The 22,985-nt window shown below is 45.5% G+C and overlaps 2 protein-coding genes across 2 annotated transcripts in view; one reads left to right on the top strand and one right to left on the bottom strand.

The window, feature by feature from the left end:
• Positions 1–1,116, top strand: part of PRKG2 (protein kinase cGMP-dependent 2) — a 105,393-nt gene extending 104,277 nt beyond the window's left edge. The window contains exon 19 of the mRNA XM_087724006.1: positions 651–1,116. Coding sequence (XP_087580132.1) covers positions 651–746 — 96 coding nt within the window. The 3' untranslated portion in view covers positions 747–1,116. The remainder of the gene's footprint in view (positions 1–650) is intronic.
• Positions 1,117–11,094: 9,978 nt separating this feature from the next.
• BMP3 (bone morphogenetic protein 3) overlaps positions 11,095–22,985 on the bottom strand; it is a 38,576-nt gene continuing 26,685 nt past the window's right edge. The window contains exons 2-3 of the mRNA XM_087724005.1: positions 20,264–21,174; positions 11,095–12,614 (exon numbers count right to left, since the gene is read on the bottom strand). Coding sequence (XP_087580131.1) covers positions 12,423–12,614; positions 20,264–21,174 — 1,103 coding nt within the window. The 3' untranslated portion in view covers positions 11,095–12,422. The remainder of the gene's footprint in view (positions 12,615–20,263; positions 21,175–22,985) is intronic.

The raw sequence follows: 22,985 nt of genomic DNA, 5'->3' as shown, positions 1-22,985 counted from the left end.
TGCCTACAAGCACGTGTTTCCGCCCGAATTCCCAAAAAGCAAGGCGTGTGCAGCCCCTTGCATGCGTGCCCCACCCCTCTCATGCCCCCCAGCGCATGCATGCATAGTTAGCAATAGCAGTTAGACTTATATACCGCTTCATAGGGCTTTCAGCCCTCTCTAAGCGGTTTACAGAGTCAGCATATCGCCCCCATAGTCTGGGTCCTCATTTCACCCACCTCGGAAGGATGGAAGCCTGAGTCAACCTTGAGCCGGTGAGATTAGAACCGCTGAACTGCAGATAACAGTCAGCTGAACTGCAGATAACAGTCAGCTGAAGTGGCCTGCAGTACTGCACCCTAATCACTGCGCCACCTCGGCTCTGTAGTTCCTCCACACATATCCCAGCCTCCACACATGCGCCCATGCCCTACGCATACCCCACGCGTGCATGCGCAGCATGTACACTTCCCTCCATGCATGCAGAGACCCGAAGAGCAGCTGGCCGACGGGAGGTGCATGCGCAGTAGAACTGAACTGGGGCAACGGCTCCCATGCCCACAGAGAGGGCGCTGGGTGCCACTTGTAGGTTTGCCATCACGGCCCTAGAGTTAGACACAACTGGGCAGGGGAACTTGTAACCTGTATGCTTAGACTGTAACTTTTTATAGCTTTCAGGCCCTATGGACTATAGCCACTTCGACCGATATCCACCTGAACAGGCCGTTCCACCCGATGAACTTTCTGGCTGGGATAAAGATTTCTAAGAAGACGGCTAGCGATGTGATTGTCCTCGCTCACGGGTTGTCTGCAGTGATCGCGCACGTACTTCTTCAGAGCACAGCCGAGAGGCATCGAAACGGCGTTTAAAATTCAAAGGACCACGGATCACTCTCTAATTTCCTCTGTAAATTCCCAACACAAAAGTATTGCATTGTGAAGCTCTGCCTTCTGAGCAGCAGAACGAAAGGGGAACGAAGGGGGAGCCGGTGACCAGCAGCTTAACGCCCTGCTAAATTACGATCTGAATTCCACATTCATCTCCTTGGGAAGTGTGTGTGTGTGTGTGTGTGTGTGTGTGGCACATTTATTACATCAGCATCTATGCTGCGATGTGCTTTGCATAAAACGCCACTCTGATCAACCTTGCATCAGAGATGAGAAACATAGGAATGTGAGGGGAATTCTGGAAAGAGCTCTTGGTGAAGGTCTCGTTGCCAATTTTCTGTCACCTCCCCGGATAAATGAAACCCGTTCTCAACAGTGAATGGCTCCTGAAAACTAAAACGTGCCTCTAAAATCTTTTCCCTTGGAAAAAAATATATATTACAATTAAGGTGTTATCCTTACAAAAAAAGGACACGGTGGTTCAGTGGCTAAGACGCTGAGCTTGTCCATCAGAAAGGTCGGCAGTTCAGCGGTTTGAATCCCTAGCGCTGCGTAACGGAGTGAGCTCCCGTGACTTGTCCCAGCTTCTGCCAACCTAGCAGTTTGAAAGCACGTAAAAAAAAAATGCAAGCGGAAAAATAGGGACCACCTTTGGTGGGAAGGTAAACAGCGCTCCATGCGCCTTTGGCATTTAGTCATGCCGGCCACATGACCACGGAGATGTTTTCGGGCAGCGCTGGCTCTTCGGCTTTGAAACGGAGATGAGCACCGCCCCCTAGAGTCAGGAATGACTAGAACATATGTGCGAGGAGAACCTTATTCTCACAAAAACAAAAAACAACAGGTGTAAAAATGCAGAAAAGGAAAATATATCAATGCCAAAAACAGGAAAGAAAAAAATAGTAAAAGCTAGATGTATAGTACATGCATAGGCATGCACATGTATTTGACTTATTTTCCATATATGAAGCCTGTGTGCATACCTCCTACAGACACACACAAACACACACACACACACACACAAACACATTCACACGTTCTCAGAAAAGTTCTATTTCTATTATTTCTATTCTAGTTTCTACAGCATTTCTATTATTTCAGATAGGAATGAATCAATGCAGTTGTACAAAGCATTTGATGACCAAGTTAGACTTTCAGGAAGAAATTCAATTGTTACCGAATAATTATGTCCATAAGTAATCATTTCTACATGTTTTACTTAATTCTGTAAAGATATGAATAGAGATTTATGTGTGTAGGTAGGTGTTTTTTTTGACATAATGTTTAAAAAGGGAATCGGTATGCGCTGTAATAGAATTATGTTTTTAAAAAGTTAAGACTCTGGGGGGATCCCTTTGCTGAGTCCCCCTGAGTGAGAATCTTTTCTGAACCCCAGAGTATTTTTAAATCTTTTCTTAATCCTTGCTTCCTTTTTTCTAGACCTGCTGATGTTTTATCCCCCATGTACCTAAACGTGGCCCTGGGCAGACTGGTTTTAAAAAAAAAATCAAGATGGATTGGATAGGATAGTTGCAGTCTGAGCTTCACCGGCTTTTTACGTGAATCTCAAAAGCAACACACATTGCAAAGAGGCGGAGGCTAAATCGTCCTGTTATGTCCACCATTTTGTCGATTTTTGACCATAGCCTGCAGACTGCAATTCAAAAATTGCAGCAACGGGTTTGCTGCCCAGTTGCTGGGTGGGCGTGGCCATGGTGGTTGTGGCCTGTTTGGCCTCCTTGCATCACAGGAGCTCCGGAGGCTTTCCGCAGGCCCCTGGGAGGGCAAAAACGGCCTCCCCGTGCTCTGGAGGCCCTCCGGAGGTCAGAAATGGACCCAGTTCCAGACTTCCGGTACTTTCAGTAGGCCCAGTTTTCGCCCTCCCCAAGCTCCGGAGGTTTTCTTCAAGCCTCTGGGAGGGCAAAAATGGCCTCCCCCAGGCTCCGGAGATTCTCTGGAGGCCAGAAACGGACCCATTCCCAGACTTCCAGTAAGCCTGTTTTTCGCCCTCCCAGGCTCCGGAGGTTTCCTTCGAGCCTCCGGGAGGGTGAAAAATAACCTCCCCCAGGCTCCGGAGATTCTCTGGAGGCCAGAAACGGACCCATTCCCAGACTTCCAGTAAGCCTGTTTTTCGCCCTCCCAGGCTCCGGAGGTTTCCTTCGAGCCTCCGGGAGGGTGAAAAATAACCTCCCCCAGGCTCCGGAGGTTCTCTGGAGGCCAGAAACGGACCCATTCTCAGACTTCCAGTAAGCCTGTTTTTCTCCCTCCCAGGCTCCGGAGGTTTTCTTCGAGCCTCCGGGAGGGCGAAAACTACTCCCCCAGGATCTGGAGGCCAGAAACAGGCCCATTTCTGGACTACCGGAACCTCCGCACAGGCCCTGCGCTTACCTGGCACGATGAACAGGCCGCATGGGGACTCCTGGGAGGGGAGGAGTGGGAGGGCGTGGCCAGCCAAAGGTGGCATTTGAGGGCTCGCCGAACTGGGCACAATCCTAGCTAGAGGATCGCCCGAACTCGTGCGAAACCCCAGCAGCCCACCCTCTGCTGCAGATCCCCTTACATTTAAGGCTGCTTTCCTTGATAATGACGATAAGCGCTATCTTAACGGCCCAGGGTGATCTGTTTTCCAGAGCTTTCAGTATTCTTTGTGGGGATGACTTATAGGTAACTCACTCACACAACGGAACAAGACTTGTTTGGGATTCAAGCACAATGGCCCCATTAGAGGCTATTTATCAAAAACAGAGGTCTCGTTTGTTTTGTTTTGTTTAAAAAAAACGTTTAGTCTTCCGGTTTTAGAATAGAAACAAGCTGATCACAATTTGGTAATCAAAGATTCTATTTTGTGGTAGAGCAGTGGCTTGAACGTAGGACTTAGAGGCAGGATCATGGCACGGATCCTGAGTCTGCATCCTAGCAATTAGCCTAATCTAGTGGACATATAAGTGATTCATGAGGGTTCTAGACCGAACCCTTGTGGAACTTTCTACATCAGGGGTGTCAAACTTGATTACATTGAGGGCCACATCAGGGTGGTGTGTGACTTTGGGGGGGGGGTGTCAGGGTTGGCATGGCCAGGGTAGATGTGGCCAGCTCGACGTCACTCGTGTAGGGGGCGCCTGTGGTGGCCCGTGTCCTCTGCCAGTGAAAACAGGCTCCTGAGCTCCGTTTTCAGCTGCAACGGCCTCTTGCAGCCCTCTGCCAGTGAAACTGGTTTTTGCTTGCAGAGGCACCACAGGCTGGTCCTTTGCTGTTTCCAGGGGTGGCCCCGCGGGCCAGATCAAAGCACCCCGTGGGCAGGATCCAGCCCGCGGGCCTTGAGTTTGTCACCCCTGCTCTCCACGGAGATGCTAAGGAAATGAAGCATCTTGGATCTTTCGTATGCCTAGCGAACACTTTATGATCGATCAAATAAATGCATCCTTCCGGATCTATTATAATAGTGGTTCCACAAAATAGTGGGGTGGGAGGGGAAGGGGGGAATTCTGCACTTTTACAGAAAGGGTATCTCCAGGTAAATGATCTCAGGTGATTGGGCTGCAAAGCACCTCTGCTGGTTGAATGTAAACGGCGTTTCCATCCGATGTAATTCAGTTTTATTTAGATTCTCCCAAGTAGGGATGGTTTTCCCAAGCAACCATTTGTTATGCTGTCTCAGCCTAATGGAAACGGGCCTCGGCAGCGTCTGCAAGGCTGCAGAAGTCTCTTTATTTTGATTTAAAGGAACTCTCTAGACGCCCGACTGGCACCCATTAGTTATACCAAAGACTGCACATCGTCACCAAGACATCTCTAGTTTTTTGCCCTGTTTTTTGGAACTTTTCGAAATGTAAAGGCTGTACAAATATTTTTTTAAAACAACAAAGTGCTTTTCCCTCTATTTATTTGTATATAAATGCAATCTTCATTCATGTCGGTTTGAGGGTATTTTTAACGAACACAGGAAGGCACATTTTACTGCACAGTGTAGAGAGCAAAAGACAGCCCTTGTCCCTTTTAATATCTGTCAAATGCATTGATTTCTTTGTGCGCATAAATAAATCTGTTCTACAACATCTTGCATTTTGTCGGGAAGTTTTTTTCCCCCCCCCAACGTTGTCATAAAGAGGAAGGCAACCCTGGCTTCTGGCACATTGCTATCTCCTCCAAATGTGCTGGCATCAGTGGGAACTTTCCTGCAAATTAATGGAGACAAAAGGTAAGGAAAACCCAGGGCTGAGAATGGGGGAACAGTCTTTCACCATATGGTGGATAGGCGTTCGGTAAAGTTTCCAACGCACTTTCATGAAAAAAAAAAGAAAGACAAGCCAGTCCTCGATTTATGACTGCAATTGTGGCCAGAATTATGGTGGTAAATTGTGCTGGTCATTAAGCAGGTCGTCACATGATTGACCCATTTTACACCCCCTTTGGAAGTCTTTTGTTAAGCAAATCCATTGCAAAGGATGCTTTTTTTGGAAGAAAACGGAAATAAATAAAAAAATTCTGACCCCAAAAATGTCATAAATTGGAGTCACATGACCACAGGACATAAAGCGGGCTGGCTCTTGAGCAGTCACGTGATCATTGGAGCAGTGGGCATCAGGATTTCAAATCCAGCTTTAGGTAGGTTTAGGTTTTATTGGTCTTGTATGCCGCCCGCTTGTATGAAGGCCCTCCCCCGGGGGGGGTCGCCAACCGACATTGACCGGCAGATGGAATCCGGAGGAGGCCCAATCTGTGTGATCTAATCGGTCTTTGGGAGGTAATTGGCAGGAGGCGGTCTCTCAGGTACCCAGGTCCGATGCCGTGCAGGGCTTTAAAAGTAACGACTAGCACCTTGAAGCGTGTCCGGAGACCAATGGGCAGCCAGTGCAGCTCGCGGAGGATAGGTGTAACGTGGGTGTACCTAGGTGCACCCACAATCGCTCGCGCGGCTGCATTCTGGACTAACTGAAGTCTTCGAACGCTCTTCAAGGGCAGCCCCATGTAGAGGTAGCCCTGGGGAAGTCTGTCATAACTTTAAACAATCACTAAACTACAAGTTGAAGACTACCTATCTGGGAAGTACTAATGCCACTCTAGAAAGCCTTAGTAAGACCACACCTAGAGTACTGCATCCAGTTTTGGTCACCTCACTAAAAAAAGATGTTGAGACTCTAGAAAAAGTGCAGAGAAGAGCCAACCAGGATAATAATAAGAGCCGAGGTGGCGCAGTGGTTATGGTGCAGTACTGCAGGCCACTTCAGCTGACTGTTATCTGCAGTTCAGCGGTTCTAATCTCACTGGCTCAAGGATGACTCGGCCTTCCATCCTTCTGAGGTGGGTGAAATGAGGACCCAGACTGTGGAGGTGATATGCTGACTCTGTAAACCGCTTAGAGAGGGCTGAAAGCCCTATGAAGCGGTATATAAGTCTAACTGCTATTGCTATATAATGAGGGGACTGGAGGCTAAAACATATGAAGAACGGTTGCAGGAACTGGGCATGGCTAGTCTAGAGAAGAGAAGGACCAGGGGAGACAGGATAGCAGTCTTCCAATATTTGAGGGACTGCCACAGAGAGGAGGGGGTCAAGCTGTTTTCCAAAGCACCTGAAGGCCAGACAAGGAAGAATGGATGGAAACACAAGGCGCCAATTCTGTTCTGCCGGTCTTTTGTCAACAGAATGCAAACATCAAACACCGTTCCATGGTAAATCAGCACAATTTCAGGAAACATGGAGGCTGCTTGGAAATATGGTTTAATGGTGGACAGGATCACATGGCTTGAGGTCCTGAGTAGAAAAGGGGGATCACGTGCTTCCAGATGTTGGGTGAAGAAGAAAAGAGAGGGAAGAGCTTGCTGAGAGTTCCTGGGTTTTTTATACTCTCTGTTCGGCCCCACCTCTCTGTTTCCCTGGGCAAGAAATGCATCCAGATTGGTTGTCAGATGCCCAGGGGGCGGGGTCTTAGCTAACCTTGACTTTGAGTCCATGTTTGGTTGAGCCTTGCTGGTTGATGTTGTAATTTGGGGTTCCTATTATGGTTCTGCCTGAAGGAGGTAGATCTTTGATATGTAGAATAGACTGGCTCAGGCCTTAAGGGAAGAAAGGAACAAAAATTAGAGAGGGAGGGAAGGAAAGGAGGGAGAGGGAGGGAGGGAGGGAGGGAGAAAATTAAAGTGAGCATCTGGGCTACCAATGTGCATTTTGGATATAGGGGTGGGCAAACAGGAATGAATCAGCAATTGAAAGTCTGATAGGATTTCTCAGGTGAGCTGTTTGGATTTAATTGTAGTAGATTCCATGCAGGATACCGAGATTAGAGGGCAAACAGGTAATGAGTCATCAGTCCTCGAAAGTCTTGCAAGATTTCTCAGATGAGATCTTCTGTCTGGATTTAATTATTAAGACACGAAGCCGGTTGTTGCCAAGAATGGAGAATTGGACATTCACACCCTTAGCCTGACTCAACACTAATTATAAACAGGAAATCCTCACTTCACTCTTGAGAACGTCTTAGATTATCTTCCTCTTTAAAAAAATGAAAGCAAATTCTCTTTCATCAAATTGGATCTGAACTGTTTTGGTGGTTTACAAAAAAATCTGAGAGGGGAAAAAGATTAAGCCATCTCTTTTGTTACAGTGGTAACACTTTTTTCGCCAGTTCCGAATCGAGAGTGAAAATGAGTAAAATCTGGGCAAAAAAAAGAGAGGATGTGTTTGTAGAAAATGTGGGTTTTGGGGGTGAAGATATTTTGACATACCCGGTCCTTAACTGGCAACAATACTTGGCGATGGGACATACAAATGAAGAGAACAATCCTTTAAGAGGTGTAAAGTTTTTAAGATCTTAGTTACCTTATCTTCAAAAAGAATTGAACCAGCTCCATTTAGCTCTGGAAAAATGAACTCATGTACTTACATGTTCTGACCCACCCACCCCCCCGTTCCACACCAAAGTACACTCCGAGCCAAAGATGAGTTATGGCATTTAATTAACAGACAGACAGGTCCTTGGCAGCAAACCGGCACAGACAATCTTGGGCAGCAATAAACACAGATAAGGCTTGGCAGCAATCCAAGCCTGGATGGCCCAGCAGGAGCCGTTGGAGCTGCCACCAGACTCCAACAGTGAGGGGCCCTATGAGTCAGCTCTGGAGGATGTGGAGGACCCTGGACAGGGTTCCGACTCCGAGCAGGGCGCAGAGAGGCTGGTTGGCCACCAGGAGGCACCTGAGCCTTGGACCAGTGGGGAGGAGACAAGGGAGAGTGAGCCGGATGCCAGTAGTGAGTTGTTCCTGGATGCCCGGCATCAAAGAGCTAATAGGCGTCAGGAACAGTTGTGCAAGTACAGGAGGTAATTGCACTCAGCTGGTGGTCATTAGACTCCTCTCCAGACTATAAAAAGACTGCTTGTGCACACGCCCCTCTTGCAGAAGTCAACGCAGGAACTAATGTTGGAGAACATTATTGTGAGCTTGGCAGGCTGGATTGCTGCCATGGCTTATCTGTGCTGGATTGCTGCCCAAGCTTGTCTGTGCCGGTTTGCTGCCAAGGACCTGTCTGTCTGTTAATTAAATGCCGTAACTTATCTTTGGTTCCGAGTGTGTGTTGGTGTGGGACGTGGGGGGGTCAGAACAGAATACTATCACTGGTTATGACCACTGCAGCATCACAATGGTCACGTGATTAAAATTCGGACACTTGGGAATTGGCATGTAGTTATGTTTGCAATGTCCCAGAGTCCTGCGATCACCTTTTCCGACCTTCTGAGTAGTTAACAGGATATTCACTTAAGGACCATGCTACTAACTTAACTCCTGCAGTGATTCACTTAACTGGGGCAAGAAAAGTCATAAAACGGTGAAAAAACTCACTTAATGATTGTCTTGCATAGCAACAGAAATTTCAATTCATGTGGTCATAAGTCAAGGACTACCAGTATATGCCCAGGAAGCATGAATTAGGTAGCTTGGAATTAATTCAGAAACACACACACACAAAATATATGTCCACATTCCTTTTTTTAACAACTGCAGGCTGCAGTGATTTTGTCACAAATATTTTTTTCATGATTACTAGAAAATAAACAAGAATCCTAAACTTCGTGCTATGCTTTTTTTTTCAAAAACATAACCTTGTACACAATAATATGCAGTGGGGGCGGGGGAAGCGTCCTTAATTAAAGGAGAGAAACAAACAAATCAGACAAGCTTATATATTAGTAGTGAAAATATCCTTGTTTGTGATCTGGGACATACACATTTACTTTGGAAGGCAGATATATTTATATATAGAGAGAGATATGTAGATATATAAATTTTCAAAATTAATATAAAAATTGCTGTGTGTTTTAAGAGGACTAAAACGCAGAAATCAATTAACATATGCATTAGAAATAAATTAAATGCATTGATAGAAGCTTCTTTCCATATACAAATATCCTTTGGCTTTTTAAAAACTATACTGATGCCAACTGTACAAGCATTTATTCCTAAACGGGAAAAAAAATGTACAAAAGTCTTATTTCATTATTTATATACATTTTACATAGGCAAGGAGGCGGGTAAGATTAATCACAAATGAATGGTCTATTTGTTAAGACAGTATTCAATCCTTTTGAGTCGGCAACTTACTTGCCTCTCTAGAAATTAAAGCTGAAAAGCCCCAATTGCACTGCTTGAGCTTTGCCCGAATGCAAAAAAATTGTCCCGGGCTTTCGGCAGAGTACGGAAGGCACTTTCCATCTCCTGTAAGATGCAGAAGATGCAGTGGTAGACTTGAACCCAGATCCTAATCTTTCCAAATGATCTAGGGCAAGGGCCTGCAAACCTGGCAACTTTAAGACTTGTGGACTTCCAACTCCCAGAGTTCCTCAGCCAGAAATGAAGTCAACAAGTCTTAAACTTGCTAAGTTTGAAGACCCAAGATCTATGTTCTACATAGTTATGCATGGTGTCATTGAGGTGTCTGTGTGTGTGTGTGTGTGTGTGTGTGTGTGTGTGTGTGTGCAAAAAATGTCAAGATGGCTGTTAGGACAAGTTTGAAGCCCCCCCCCCTTTTAAATGTGTTTTACATGCACAATGCGTGTAAAGAAGAGGACAAGTGTTGGAAAATTGCCTGTTAATTTGGAAGGAGGGGTCAAGGGAGAGCTTAGCTTGGAATCCTTTCACAGCTGCAAGTGTGCAAGTTTGATCCCCCCCCCCCCCCCAATATCTTTGAATCTTTATCTGGTCGTTCCTGGGAATGCGAGCAGTCTTGGGAGATGCTTGTAATATCTGTGGCAAACCACAAAGCTACTGGCTTTGGATTTTCATAAGTAATGGCTTCTAAATAGCTATGCTTCTATGGTGGCTGCCATCTTGACTGTCGTTCTTTTTGCAACAGATATGGATTCTGTATATTGGCCCAGCTGCCTCTAACTAACAGGGGCGATTCCATTTTCACACTGAAATAGATTCGTACATCTTGCTAAGCCATGGCTTAACCATAGTTCATTAAATACATCACAATTCACCAAGCTTATATAGCCCCCAGACCATCTTCATAAGCTCCAGCGACAGGGCTCAGACAACATGTTGAAATCAACCCAATAAATCAAGGAAGGGCTTCTCAACTTTGATGATCTGGGGCCTAGTTAAGAATGTATCTGCTCCCTTCCCAAATGGGCCATGCATTAAACATATTTGTTATATTTTCTTTAATCCATGATTCCAGTTTGTAGAGATAATCACCTGGAAAGGCAGCAATTTTATACCAGTGGTGGGTTTCAAAAAATTTTGGAACCTCTTCTGTAGGTGTGGCCTGCTTTCCGGGTCCACTGGTGGAACCTCTTCTAACCGGTTCGGTAGATTTGACGAACCGGTTCTACCGAATAGGTGCAAACTGGTAGGAACCCACCTCTGTTTTATACCTATTGTCCTGGAAGTTATTCCTACTGGGCCTTGAGTAGACAATTGTTATATATATATATATCACATTTACAAACCATCAGTCTCCCTCACAGAGTGACTATTATATCAGGTTCTCTATAGCAAGATAATAAAAAGTCAAAATGGCAGTCTCAATCCTGTGGCCATGGCTGCCATCTTGATTCCCTGCCCCATAATATCCTGAAAATGTAAAAGCGTGCTACACAATTCCCATTGTGAAATGGTTATTACAATTGTAGGCTACCATAATGGACTGGCAAACTAAAATTTAAAGCTCTGTCCCCCTTTATCAATTCTTTCTGATATTCAGCATTGAGATCGAGATTCAAGGTGTACAGTATCTCAATATGCACCAGAAATGTATGTCTGCTTTCAGATAAAAAGGTTTTTAATGTTAAGAACGGAAGCCCTTGCTTTTGTGAGGGGTAGAGCTGAACTCTACTGGCATGTTATGCAGGGGTGAAATCCAGCAGGTTCTGACAGGTTCTGGAGAACCAGTAGTGGAAATTTTGAGTAGTTCAGAGAACCGGCAAATGCCACCTCTGGCTGGCCCCCGAGTGGGATGGGAATGGAGATTTTGCAGTATACTTCCCCTGGAGTGGGTTGGGAATGGAGATTTTGCAGTTTCCTTCCCCTGGAATGGGTTGGGATTGGAGATTTTGCAGTTTCCTTCCCCTGGATTGGGGTAGGAATGGAGATTTTGCAGTTTCCTTCCCCTGGAGTGGGTGGGAATGGAGGTTTTGCAATATCCTTCCCCTGGAATGTATTGGGATTGGGATTTTGCAGTTTCCTTCCTCTGGAGTGGGTGGGAATGGAAATTTTGCAGTTTCCTTCCCCTGGAGTGGGTTGTGAATCGGGATTTTGCAGTTTCCTTCCCCTGGAATGGGTTGGGATTGGAGATTTTGCAGTTTCCTTCCCCTGGAGTGGGTTGGGAATGGGGATTTTGCAGTTTCCTTCCCCTGGAATGGGTGGGAATGGAGATTTTGCAGTATCCTTCCCCTGGAGTGGGGAGGGAATGGGGATTTTGCAGTATCCTTCCCCTGCCACCTCCACCAAGCCACGCCCACAGAACCGGTAGTAAAAAAAAATTGAATTTCACCACTGATGTTATGCCAGGAAAACCAACAGGTTAGATTAAAAAAAAGAGACTATTTGAATCTTGGAAATATGGGAAGTAGGATCTTACTAGCTTATGGTATGATTGGAGTCTTTTTTTATCACCTATAGTAGAAAGCTTAGCTTCAAAAGCACAATATGTATATTAAATCTCCTTCACCGTTACATTCTGGAAGAATGGATTGGGGAAACCAGCAGCTTGAGTTGAACGCTCTTCAAAGACAGCGTCAAACTTAGATCGTGTTTTCCTGCTCATCTTCTGCTCCTGATGGAATTCTCTCCAGTTTTCATTTTCCTATCTTCCCATCACCACCACCATCACGGAGACCTCCTCCATTATTTACCCCTGTGTGGTGAGCTTTCCAAATGTCCTTCCCCAGGCTCACAGTAGGAAAATCACTCTTGGGGAAACTGATTCCATGTTCCTTCTCAGCTCTTCTTTACTTCTCCGTTCGTAAAACTGGGCAACGATATGCTTTGGTAAAGGGAAAGAGGAGAGGTGTATGAAGCAACGAAGCCGGGAGGAGGAAGGAGGAAGCAGGAACGTTATCTGCAGGCACAGGATTCCACTGTCATGTTTGGATACACTTTGAGTACCACGTTTTTGTTTTCATCGAAGAATAAAATGCTGAGGGAGGACATTTTGTCCGGGACGCAGCAAGGCTCCGGGATCCCAGCGACAACCCCTACGGCTCTCACGATGCTCTGAATGGTTGCGTGGTTGGAGGGCTTCAGGGCCTGCAGAAAAGAGGATAAATACGAAAACTCAATACATGACCAACAACAGGGCACAAAACACCTAGTAAAGGTAAAAGTTTCCCCCCCTTGGACATGCGAGCTAGTCGTTCCCGGCTCTAGGGAGCGGTGCTCATCTCCGTTTCAAAGCCGAAGAGCCAGCGCTGTCTGAAGATGTCTCCATGGTCATGTGGCCGGCATGACTCAACGCCAAAGGCACATAGAACGCTGCTACCTTCCCACCAAAGGTGGTTCCTATTTTTCTACTTGTATTTTTTAGGTGCTTTGGAACTGCTAGGTTGGCAGAAGCTGGGACAAGTAATGGGAGCTCACTCCGTTACACGGCGCTAGGGATTCGAACTGCCAAACTGCTGACATTTCTGATTGATAAGCTCAGCATCTTAGCCACTGAGCCACCGTGTCCCTCAAACACCTAGTACTTCACAGCAATGAATTATGGACAGGTGTCTACAGGGAGCCCTTGATATACAACAGTTTGTTCATTGACTGTTCAACATTACAACAGTATTGGGAAAAAAATGACTTAATGATCATTGGCAATTGGTTCGTATTTATGACCCGGGGGGTCATGTCATCCCCTGTGACCTTCTGACAAGGAAAGTCAATGGGGAATTTGATTTTATTTGGTTTATTGCATTTCTATGCCGCCCTATTCCCAGAGGGACTCAGGGCAGCTCACAAACCAAAGTAAGGGGGGGGGGAATACAAACAGGAGGAAAAACAACGGACAAACAACTACAAACAATTTAAAAAAACACTCAACAACCACACAATTCGAGCGGGGGCGGGGAACCCGTCAGCCCCAGGCCTGTTGGAACAGCCAGGTTTTAAGGGCTTTGCGGAAAGCCTGAAGCTTGGTGAGGGTCCGAATCTCCATGGGGAGCTCGTTCCAGAGGGCCGGAGCAGCCACAGAGAAGGCCCTCCTCCAGTTGGTAGCCATTGGCCAGTAGATGGAATTCGGAGGAGGCCTAGTCTGTGGGATCTAATAGGTCTGTTGGAGGTAATTGGCAGCAGGCGGTCTCTCAAGTACCCAGGTCCAATACCATGAAGGGCTTTATAAGTGACGACACTGGGGAAGCCAGATTCACTTAACAACTGTGCCACTAACTTAACAACTGCAGTGATTCACTTAACAACCGCAATGCCAGGGTTCCAAGTAACACCCCCAATGAAAGAAGACTCAAAGGCTTGAGATTCCTCAAAGATCCAGTTTATTAGAGATGTTCATATTGGCACATCTGGGAAAACCCGAATCTGAAAGTTTCCAGGTTTTCCCCACCCAAATGAAGGTTCAAGTCCCTGCCCAGCCCCCCACATGTCCAATCAGGCACCTTCCAAAACAGGAGATGCCTACCAGTCACACTATTGCAGCTGCAGGGCAAAGTGTCCTTGACTCTCTGAGAAAAGAATGTTGTTTTGACTACGTATCACCATGAAATCCCCTCTCCCATTTTCCCACGGTAGAAAACATGGCCGGCCTGATTTTGAGCAGCAAAATCAATGAGAAAGCCAGGTTCACTTAACAAACGTGTTACTCACTTAACAACTGTAACGATTTACTTGACAACTATGACAAGAAAGGTCATAAAATGGGGCAAAACTCACTTAACAACTGCCTTGCTTAACGACAGGAATTCTGCCCTCCATTGCGGTCATAAGTTGAGGAATACCTGTAATTGTAGCATTTGCCTCCTTCTATTCCCACTTATAATTCCCCTTATGCCCAGTTAGCCCCCTATCCCAAAAATCAATTTATGTCCCTTCTTGAGTGTCACGGACTGAAGCCTGGGCTCTTGTGGTCGTTCAGAAAGTTAGAAAAACTTTGACACCCAGGAGAGACGCACAGCCGCTCTCGAAATATCATTTGGTTTTAACTTAAACTGAAACATCTTTTCTCTTTCAAACCTTCTGCTGAGAATATTTTTCCCTCCCGCGAAGAATTTTTTTCTCATGAGATTTCATTAAAGAGTTCAGAAGCCAGAATTTGCGGATTATGGAAGAAACAATGAAAACAGGACCTTTACAGATTTACGGAACTGAACAAAATAACAGAGTTGGAAGGGCGCTTGGAGGTCTTCTAGTCCAACCCTCTGCTCAGGCAGGAAACCCTACACCACTTCAGACAAACAGTTGTTCAATTTCTTCTTCGAAACCTGCAGTGTTGGAGCATTCACAACTTCTGGATGGCAAGTTGTTCCCCTGATGAATTGTTCTAACTCAGTGATGAGTTTAAGAGAAGGGAGCGCGTGCGAAGCTCCCGCTGGAAAGGGAGCATGTGCGTGCACGCATGCTTGTCTGGCTCGCAACCCAGAAAAGGAGCTGGGCAGGGGGCATGCGCGCACCCAAAAATGGATTTCCAGTTTCCAGCGCGGCTTGTCTTCTAGTTTCTGGCACACATGCGCGCATGACGATCAGCTGGGGCCAATGCACATGCTCACACTGGAAAACAGAAGACTAGTTCTTCCAGTTCATGCTGCACGCATGAAGGCCAGCTGATCGTCAAGTGCACATGCATGCCAGAAACCCGGAAGAGGAACAGGCAACGCCACGCGTACCAGGTGACACTTCGGGACATAGTTTTGCCATCACAGTTCTAACTACTTAATTAACTTGTCTTTATCCCAAGAGCACCACGCTAATTCTTCAAGAATTTCTCAGAAAACCCTCTTCTTTAAAAGGAACGTTTTGAAAGCAAATTGCCTTTTTATATTGAAAGAAGCCTACTATGGCGGAAAAATAATTAGGAATTCTCTCCTTGGAGCTGTTTTTTACAAAGTCACAATAATGGGACATGCCCGTTGGCTTCCTAAAAAACAAAATTCGTATAGATTTGTAAAACAGCAATTTGCTTTGCATCTCACTGACCAAGATTTTGGGTAAATAAATTTGTCACTGTAACTGCAGATGACTAATACCGTCAGAACAGATGGGATGAAAAAAAATGGATTACTATTATTTGCAAAATATACATTTGGAAGCTTGAACTAATGTGCTTATTAACAAAGTAGTTTATTTAATACAAACATGTTTTTAAAAGGGAAGGTTGTTGTAATAAAATAAATAACAGAACTAATATATAATAAAATGAAATGTAGCAAATTACCACGTTTCCCCCAAAATAAGACAGGGTCTTATTTTCTTTTGACCCCCTGAAATAAGCGCTTGGCCTTATTTTTGGGGAGACCTTATCATTTTTGAGGTGCAGGAGGCGGTGAGTGTGGTCACCTCGCGGCTGCTTCTGTGTTGCAATATTTTCAGGGAGGGCTTATTTTTTGGAGGGGAGGGCTTATTTTAGCGCATGCGCTCCAAAGCCCTACTGGGCTTATTATCCAGGGAGGTCTTATTTTCAGGGAAACAGGGTACTGTATTAAGGAAGAATTTGAAATTCCTAAAGAAATTCAAAAGTTCAAATTGTGTCAGGCTCAAAAAAAATAATCAGGTTTATAGATAGTCCTTGACTTACGAGAGTTTGTTTAGCGACTCTTTGGAGTTACAACCGCACTGAAAAAAAGTAATTTAAGACCAAGTTGAAACTTACATTTACAGTGTCAAAAGTGATCAAAATTCAGATTCTTGACAAGGGACTCATATTTACAAACACTGCCGTTTCCTGGGGAAAACTACCATAAACGTAATTTGGGGAAAAGTGCGAATAAAAGGGAGAAATTAGCAGCGGAAAAATGATTTTGAGGAAATGTGACAATCATCTGCATGAGTGAATTGTCATGGCAGTGCTGGTTATGTTTTGGTTCATCTGATTTAATTTTTATTATGTAATATTCTCAATGACCGAGTTGTTAAAAATAATTGTTAGCTGCCTCGGAGGCTTCGTGAAAGGTCATAAAATGGCGGAGGGAAATAAAACAAAATGTCAGTAAATATTCAGACAGACGTCCTGTTGTCACAAGGCCATTGCAAGCTGGGGGAAATTATTTCCAAGGCAACTGTCCATTGAGCCTTGAGCAAAGAGTCATCCTAAAGTAAAGGTGGACATTCAAAATGAAAATCTTGCCTTCCCCACCATTTAAACTTAGTCTAGTACAGGATGTTGTGGTCCACCAGTGGCCACCGGAGCTGGCAGCAGAGTCGGACAGTGAGGAGGTTGGGGAGGGACATGGGCCAGTTCTGGAGTCTAGGGAAGGCTCCGATGAGGGCTCTGTGTCGGAGGCAGAGGTGGGGCCAGGGCTGTCTGGCAGTTATCAGCGGACAGCTGAGTTGGGCATCAGTGGGGCAGAAGAACAGCTGGAGCCTGCTCCTAGTGTGTGCATGCACAGAGCTGCCAGGCGAAGGGAGCAGCTAAGGAACAGGGTCGAGCCGGGAGGTGTTGAAGGTGATTGGCCCCTCCCATAGAACATAAAGGAGGAGCAAAGGAACGGGAGCCTTTGCAGGAAGCTACTTGGTTCATGCTGGTCAGTTTGCCTTCTGAAGCTAATATTCATTAACATTCACTTGTTACACTGAAACGTTAGCAAGCCTGCAGTTAGATTGAATATATATATAGCAGCCAAAGACAGATGCACATTCCAGACTTATCTCTCTCAAGGCTGTCTCCCAAGGTTACCCACAGCGGCCGGAGATGAGTGATCTCTACAACTGGTGAAATTGCTCTGTTGCTGAATGTGATTGATGACACACCCTGGGGGGAGGGGGGGAACAGGGTCATGATGGGGCGTAAATTACATGGGGTCAGAGCTGGTTTCACTTGGTGCCAACATGAAGCTCCTAATAGATAACTGGATTTCTTTGGAAGTTTGGCTTGAGGCTCATGAGGCTCCGTTGGAACCCTAACAGACTCTTCTTCAGATGACATCACATTTTGATTGCCTTTACTTAGTCACACTCCCCAAAGTTTACATGTGCTCCAAAACTAGTTGTGCATTCCTGGTGTATAACTGTTTACGCAAAGCAGTTGCTTGATTGTGTATTTTAAATGGTTGGCACGATGCTCATATTATGCAGATTTCTTAAATGCCCTTTCAGACAAATCAGTTCCTACAGGAATGTATGTAGATAGTTTGAATGCATCTGAGAATCTCATCAGAGTTAAATGAACGCTATTGTGATTTGAATACATTCCTGATTTTAAAGTATTTTTGAAAAGCATGACTTGTAAACTCTGCTTAATTTTGGCCTTGTATAAAAATAATGACCCAGACGCGCAGTGCTCAAAAAGACCCACGGTGGCACAGTGGTTAGAGTGCAGTATTGCAGGCTACTTCCACTGAATGCCGACCACCTTGCAATTTGGCAGTTCGAATCCCACTAGGCTCCAGGTTGACTCAGGCTTCCATCCTTCCGAGGTGGGTAAAATGAGGACCCAGATTGTTGGGGGGCAAGAGGCTGACTCTGTAAACAGCTTAGAGAGGGCAGTAAAGCAGTATATAAGTCTAAGTGCTATTGCTAGGAGCCCTGGTGGTGCAGTAGTTAGAATGTAGTATTGCAGGCTGACTCTGCCCACTGTCTAGAGTTCGATCCTGACCTGCTCAAGGTTGACTCAGCTTTCCATCCTTCCGAGGTGGGTAAAATGAAGACCCAGATTGTTGAGGGGCAATAGGCTGACCCTGTAAACCTCTTAGAGAGGGCTGTAAAGTACTGTGAAGCAATATGTAAGTCTGTGCTATCGCTATGCTATTTTAAGAGTATTCAAAGCTTATCCATTAATACAGTGTTTCTCAACCTTGGCAACTTGAAGATGTCCGGACTTCAACTCCCAGAATTCCCCAGCCAGCATTCGCTGGCTGGGGAATTCTGGGAGTTGAAGTCCCGACATCTTCAAGTTGCCAAGGTTGAGAAACACTGCATTAATACCATCTCAACATCAGCCTGATGTTGGTTGCTGGGTGCATTTGAGATAATCTGAATACAGGCAGTCCTCCACTTGTGACCACAATTGAGCCCAACATTTCCACTGCTAAGGAAAGCAGTTGTTCAATGAGTTTTGCCCCACTTTATGACCTTTCTTGCCATATTTGTTAAGTGAATCACCATGATTGTTAATTGAGTAACATGTTCGTTAAGTGAATCTGGCTTCCCCACTGACTTTGCTTGTCAGAAGGTCGCAAAAGGGGATCACATGAACCCCCTCCCCGCCAAGGACGCTGCAACCCACATAAATATGAACCAGTTGCCAAGCATCCAAATTTTGATTGCAAAGGTCGTAAGTGTGAAAAACGGCCATGAGTCAGGTTTTTTTCAGTGCAGTCACTAAACAAAGGGTTGTAAGTTGAGAACTACTATCTGTGTTTTCTTTAAAGAGCTTCCTTGCACCATGCTAACCCTGCATGTTATCAGATGGGTCTGATTTTTTTTTGACTTATGGAGTATTTCCTTTGTTTGCTTTCTAATTGGGAGAATTATTAATGAGTTTCAAGAAACTTCTCTGGACTTTTCATCAGCAGAGTCTGGTTGACATTGGAGGAAGTGGAAGGACGGCAAGCCCTTGGGATACGGGAGAATCTGCATGGCATCGATTCAAAGGATTTGAGTTATCTATTGTGCATAATATAAACCGCTGAAAGGTTGGTGTTGCAATCTAGCCTGTGGCATCCTAAATCAATAGAGCATTTATTTGTCTGCATGAAACAAACTCCTGGTCCCGACCAAAACCCCTTTTATTAATTTGCTGTGAATTTTGCTCATTCGCATCCAACAAAGTCTTTCGAGGGAGGATTTACAAGTCACAGACCTCATCTGGCTTGGGGAGCTGCCAGGCCGATATCTGCAAAATTTGGCAAGGAGTTTCGGGGAGTCACAAACCAATTAAGCGAACAAATTGTCTCCTGCAAACTCCACTCCCCTTTTGCTCCTCTTTTATTTCCTCTGGGAGGAGCCATTCCTCGTCCACCTGTGGCCTTACTCCCGAGTCGACCCCTGTTCTTTAGCTGTTACCTTCATCTGGCCACTCTGCGCATGCGCACATTGGGAACAGGCTCCAGCTGTTCCTCTGCCTCACTGATGTCTGACTCTGAAGGCAGCTGATAACTGTTGGATGGCTTTGGCCCCCTCTCTGCCTCCGACACAGAGCCCTCATCCGAGCCTTCCCCAGACTCCAGGACTGGCCCATGTTCCTCCCCAACCTCCTCACTGTCCGAATCTGCTGCCAGCTTCCCTGGCTGCTGGCGGGTCACAACAAAAGCTGCAACTTTCCCAAAGAATTAAACATTATATTTTTAGAAACTGGCACCCAGAGGATGGGATTAGGAGTGATTAACCAAATAGGCATTTTCAGAGCTGAGGCATTGTTATTATGCTGCAAGAAATTGACAGTGCCTTGGGATTTAGTGTAAAATTTGATGCATTTTCACCCCTGTAATTTCCCTTCTATAACCCTGCATCCACCCGTTTGGCTTTGTACTTAGTTATGACAGCAAAAACAGATTTCTGTTTATCCTATCTGTCTAGTAAACGGCCCGTTTCCTGGATGGTGCACTGTAGTTTAATAACAAGCAAGCTGGGTTGTTGTTGTTTTTTAATTGACGGTTTTTCAGCAAAGCCACATTTGGAGTGTTAAGAGAGGAGGTTTTCTTTGGATTGCAACCACTGGCAAAGTAAAAAAAGCCTAACTCTTTTTTTCCTTTTAAAAAAAAAAGAAGAGGAGGAAAGAAAGATAAAGAAAAATAGAGATACGGTACCTTTGGAATAGGGAACTGGCATTCACCTGAGCAATAATAAGCATCAAAAGCTTTAGGAGAAATGATCCATTCGCTCCAGCCTATATCTGCAAAATCTACTTTGAGATAGCGTCTCGAGCAAGACCTGGGTTCATTCCACTGCTTCCGCCTCGCCTTTTTCAGGGTCTGCTCGTCAAACTGGAGCGTCTGGCTCTTCTGGTGGCTGTGTTTCCTGGGCTTCTTCTTACCCTTCGACCTTTCGGCCAGCCGCGGCTGCAGGGTTTTGTAGTGCTTCCTCTCCTCCCATCCTTCGTCCTCGCTGTACTGATACTCGGCTCCCGGCAGCTCGTTGTTCTGCAAGGGCAGAAGGAAACTGGTGGAGCGCTTGGGCCGCTGCCCACCGAGGTCGTTGATCGACCGGCTATCCAATTTGGGGAAAGCCCCAGGGGGTGGACTCCAATGGCCTTGCAGGCTAGAAACCACGCTCTCCGGCTCCGCAATGGCGGAGTCGTTGGCGTAGACCAGGATGTACGGCTCGTAGCTGAGATGCAGACTCTTCCATGGGGGTTGGCCAAGGGAGGCCATCTGGACGCCGATCATGAGGTGGTTGTGCTCCTTCGCGCGCCTCAAGTCCTGAGTGATGTTCTTGCATTGCCACAAATGGTCGCCCTGCAAAGCGGCGGAGATGTTGACCAAGTAACGCCCCAGGGCCCGCGATTGGTTTGCTGAGGACGGGGAACTCAACAGCAAAAGCTTGATCTGTAGGTCCGATTTTCTGGGGGCCGGAGGAGGACAGCTGTTGGGTTGAGGGCAGTTAACGCTGCCGTTCTGGAGGTCTCCAACGTAGTAATGCAACAGGGCCGACAAGATATTTTCAGACTTCGTGAGGGAGGTGAGATTAAAGAGGTACACCTCTTTGTTGCCAAGGATCCCTAGAAAAACAAAAAGCAAAAAAAAAATAACATTAGGTGAGTCCCCAGAAGCCCTTCCTCCTCTTTCCTTTTTCTTTCATTGCGTTTAATAAATCGGCTCACCGAATTTTGGCCCAGTTTCTGCCCTAATCCCTTGCTATGCACGAACGGAGAGAGTGGTAAACCAAACTAGCTTCTGGAAGAAAAACAATTTTCAAAAATGATTTGTGCTACGGTATAGTATGTATGTATGTAGAGTATGTATAATCCAGTGGTGAGTTTCAAAAATTAGCAATAGCAATAGCAGTTAGCAATAGCAGTTAGACTTATATACCGCTTCATAGGGCTTTCAGCCCTCTCTAAGCGGTTTATAGAGTCAGCATATCGCCCGCACAGTCTGGGTCCTCATTTCACCCACCTCGGAAGGATAGAAGTCAACCTTGAGCCGGTGAGATTAGAACCGCTGAACTGCAGATAACAGTCAGCTGAAGTGGCCTGCAGTACTGCACCCTAACCACTGCGCCACCTCGGCAAATTGTTGGAACTTACTCTGTGGATGTGGCCTCCTTTGTGGGAGTGGCTTGCCACCCATGTGACTGAATGGGAGTGGCTTGCCACCCATGTGACCGGATATGAAATTATGAATTAGTACTTAGGTCGGTCCAAGTAGCTATTCAGAAACTCTGGCATTGAAGCATGCAAGTCTTAAAGCTGTCAAGTTACAAGATCCTTGCCAGTGGTGGGTTTCAAAAAAATTTTGGAACCTCTTCTGTAGGTGTGGCCTGCTTTCCGGGTTGACTGGTGGAACCTCTTCTAACCGGTTAGGTAGATTTGACGAACCGGTTCTACCGAATAGGTGCGAACTGGTAGGAACCCACCTCTGGTATAATCTTTATTGTCATTGTACTTAAAATGCAACGAAATTGATTTTAACCTCACTGCTGCAAAATCATAACAGAAACGAAGAAAGAAAGAAAGAAAGAAAGAAAGAAAGAAAGAAAGAAAGAAAGAAAGAAAGAAAGAAAGAACCTAGCGTGCGCATGGAGTGATTGTGGCTGCATTTAAAAGTCTCACAGCCCAAGGATAGAAACTATCTTTAAACCTGTGTGTTCGGCTGGCTATGCTTTGATGCCTTCTGCCTGATGGTGGAAGTGCAGAGAGACACTGACCAGGGTGGGAGTCATCTCTGAGTATCTTCCTTACTCTATAGCAATAGCAATAGCAGTAGACTTATATACCGCTTCATAGGCCTTTCAGCCCTCTCTAAGCGGTTTACAGAGAGTCAGCATATTGCCCCCAACAATCTGGGTCCTCATTTTACCCACCTCGGAAGGATGGAAGGCTGAGTCAACCCTGAGCCGGTGAGATTTGAACCGCTGACCTGCTGATCTAGCAGTAGCCTGCAGTGCTGCTTTTTAACCACTGCACCACCTTGGCTCTACTAAAGCAGCGAGACTTGGCGATGTCATCCAGAGGTGTTAAGAGGGCAACCGATGGTTTCTTGTGCCGAATTGATCACTCTCTGTAATGCCTTCCTGTCCGCAGCTGTTAAACCAGCATACCATACTGTAACACAATATGTGAGGGCACTTTCTATGGGGGACCGATAGAAAGAGGTCATCAGCCGTTGTTCCACCTGATTTTTTCGCATATATATATATATATATATATATATATATATATATATATATATATATATATATATATATATATATATATATATATATATATATATATATATATATATATATATATATATATATATATATATATATATATATATATATATATATATATATATATATAGGAACTCAAACAGGGGTAGGCTGCTG

Source organism: Thamnophis sirtalis, unplaced genomic scaffold (assembly GCF_051295495.1).
Source record: "Thamnophis sirtalis isolate CommonGarterSnake01/CBP01778 unplaced genomic scaffold, rThaSir2_p1.2 scaffold_10, whole genome shotgun sequence".
Taxonomy (NCBI): Eukaryota; Metazoa; Chordata; class Lepidosauria; order Squamata; family Natricidae; genus Thamnophis; species Thamnophis sirtalis.
The sequence above is the reverse complement of the archived record's forward strand: the minus strand, read 5'-3'. Positions and strand labels throughout refer to the sequence as shown.